The sequence below is a fragment of the Montipora capricornis genome, chromosome 6 (assembly GCF_036669925.1).
Source record: "Montipora capricornis isolate CH-2021 chromosome 6, ASM3666992v2, whole genome shotgun sequence".
NCBI classification, from domain to species: Eukaryota; Metazoa; Cnidaria; class Anthozoa; order Scleractinia; family Acroporidae; genus Montipora; species Montipora capricornis.
The window spans coordinates 13,236,906-13,239,405 of record NC_090888.1 but is presented as its reverse complement, the minus strand read 5'-3'; the positions used below and the strand labels follow the sequence as shown (position 1 = coordinate 13,239,405).

Genomic DNA, 2,500 nt, shown 5'->3' with positions numbered 1-2,500 from the left:
CCCACTGAAGGCTTCAGATACGTAGAAGAAGGCCATGGAAAAACTAGAAACAAAAAGTGCCTTGGTAAGAGAATGTGTTTGTCTTTAAAGCCCATATGATGGAAAGTCATATGCAATGCGGGAATTAAAATCGCCTAGCTTACTTACTCCATACTAGTAACACTTTCGAAGGTTACATTTCCTATCTTTTCTATGAGGGCTAGTTACTCAGATTGGAACATTATCGCCGCTGTATATGTTGCCGGTAAAATCCGTTCTCAGGTTGAATTTGTTTTGACCTGGGTCACATCGGTGATCATCATTTCACCTAGATTGAATACGCACTCAGATAAATTAAAGAAACATTTCTGAAGCCTAAATTAAGTTTACAGAAAAATTAGAGTCAGGAAAGGATTAGTACTGTTTTGGTTACTATACATGAATATCAATTGAGTTATTATACAAAAGTAAACAATGAAAAGAACTGTGTTGGGTTGAGCATCTTCGTCGTTGTAGTGTAATGGTTAAGACAGGATTACAGATCTCGACGGTCCGAGCCGGTTCGAGTACCGGTAGGTGAATAGTACAGTTGTTTGATCACTTACTATGTAGTATTGTTGATAAGTCTATGAATACAGAAACCGATAAGAAGATGCTTTGAGATGCGTAAGACGATGAACGAGGGAGAGTTTAGGGTGTTTTCAGTCCTTTTTGGGGGGTTGATAGCTGCTTTAATATTCAACCTAGGTAAAATGAGGATCACCAGTTTAACCTTGATATAAACGGATTCAGCCTGTCAACGTGTTTGACCGACAACATATACAAAACCTGGAAGAGAGGGTAGCACAACTGTATGTCTACTTTACCGCTCCCGTCACAGTGTGTCCTTCTAAACTTCGGCCCTCGAAAAAGATAAACAGTTAACAGTTGCATTTACTGTAACCAACCCCCTTACCGCTTACCTTATTTCTAGAAATAGGTAGAAAATGCCAAGACTTAAAGGGACAATTCTGGCTGTTATTGTTTAAGGATCTTCTATAAAAGAATGAGAAAAATCTCCTGTAGAACGTATATGGGACTGGGACTCTTAGACTCATCTAAGTTAAGGCTCATAACTTGTCCTTTAATGCTGTCGTGTAACATCCATCAAAACTCACAGATATAGACGAATGCAAGGAGCAGGATTCTTGCCCAGTGACTTATTCTCACTGTAAGAATACCCTGGGATCATATCTGTGTTTGTGCAACAAGGGACACGAAGCAATCTACGATTCTGACAACCGTCTCCAAAAGTGTGAAGGTAATGTCAGGCTTTTGTAATCTGCATGGCCAATGCGATCACTTGATTTCAACGACAACAGCGATGTCTTCAAAAGATCCTGAATTTCATGCATATCACCGCACAAGAATCATTTTGCGACTATATGTTAAAATGAGCTTCAGTTAGCAAATGAGAAAACTACCACGAACGGCGTTTTTTTTTTCTTCATAGAGATCGAGGATATGTAACATTTATCATCAGATACTAACTTTCTCTATCAACGGTTTCAAGTTGTTTGGCTGTTACTCCCCCTTCATTCGTTTGTTTAATGACATAAAACCGACCTCAGTCTCAGTCTGAGTTAGCGCTTAACTTTCATCGTGTACCCTATCTGCTATACACAATCGCTAATTTGCTCTGAATAGAGAGTGTTTTTACGAGACGTCACGGCAGCCTTGTTGATTTACCCAATTAATCCTCTGGGAATTGAGCTGTATTATTATCATGCAAACGTTTTCCTTTCTTTCGGTGAAAAAACAAGGTTACTGATCACGTGAGTGGAAACACTCTATTGACTACTATCGTTAATTTAGAAGACTGAAAGCTTGGTATGGATTATCTTAAATGGTCATATTTATTTGAAAGAACAAGTCAAGTGTATGGACATAGAACTTGAACCTGGGAATGTTGGTTAATTTAACCCGTCACCTAACCACTTGACCACCACACCGCTAGCTGATCAGGAACGATATTTTAAACACTAGGCGCGGTTACACGGGGCACTTTTACCGCGGTAAATGACCCTCTTGCCACGGAAAACTGCACTTAGTCCGTGTGACCGACATTTCCCAAGGTAAACTTCCCATGTTAAATTTCCATAGATACGTCAAAAAGATCATTGGAAGCGCCCATGACATTTAAGGTGGGAAGTTGGAAGGGTGTCTTGATGCCCGAGGTACAAGAGCCAATCGCGATGCTGATGAAGTTGTGATTAAATTTCCCGCCAATGAATTGCGTGAGATTTCGTTTTACCTTGGTAATCTTCGTAACGTGTGACCCCTAGTTAACACGGTATACTAAAACCCAAGTGTGAGGCACCGCGGGATAATTTACCATGGGAAATGGCATTTATCATGGTGAGTGTAACCGCACCTACTATTAATTTGATAATGCTGCATTCGTATCACTCGGCAACAAACAATTTAAACACTGCAAATGTTCGGTTACCAAACTTCACGACAAAGCTAATATACATTTCAA

General features: G+C 39.9%; 1 protein-coding gene across 4 annotated transcripts in view; it reads left to right on the top strand.

Annotated features, from left to right (window-relative positions):
* The window catches only part of LOC138051567 (latent-transforming growth factor beta-binding protein 4-like), a 35,712-nt gene that overhangs the window by 16,305 nt on the left and 16,907 nt on the right, over nt 1-2,500 (top strand). For all 4 annotated transcript variants that reach the window (XR_011132850.1, XM_068897796.1, XM_068897795.1 and 1 more), the window contains 2 exons: nt 1-64; nt 1,139-1,279. The exon at nt 1-64 is cut by the window's left edge and continues 89 nt beyond it. Coding sequence is in view for 3 of the 4 variants with exons in the window: in XM_068897796.1 (XP_068753897.1) it covers nt 1-64; nt 1,139-1,279 (205 nt within the window). In the remaining variant the exon portion in view is untranslated. The remainder of the gene's footprint in view (nt 65-1,138; nt 1,280-2,500) is intronic.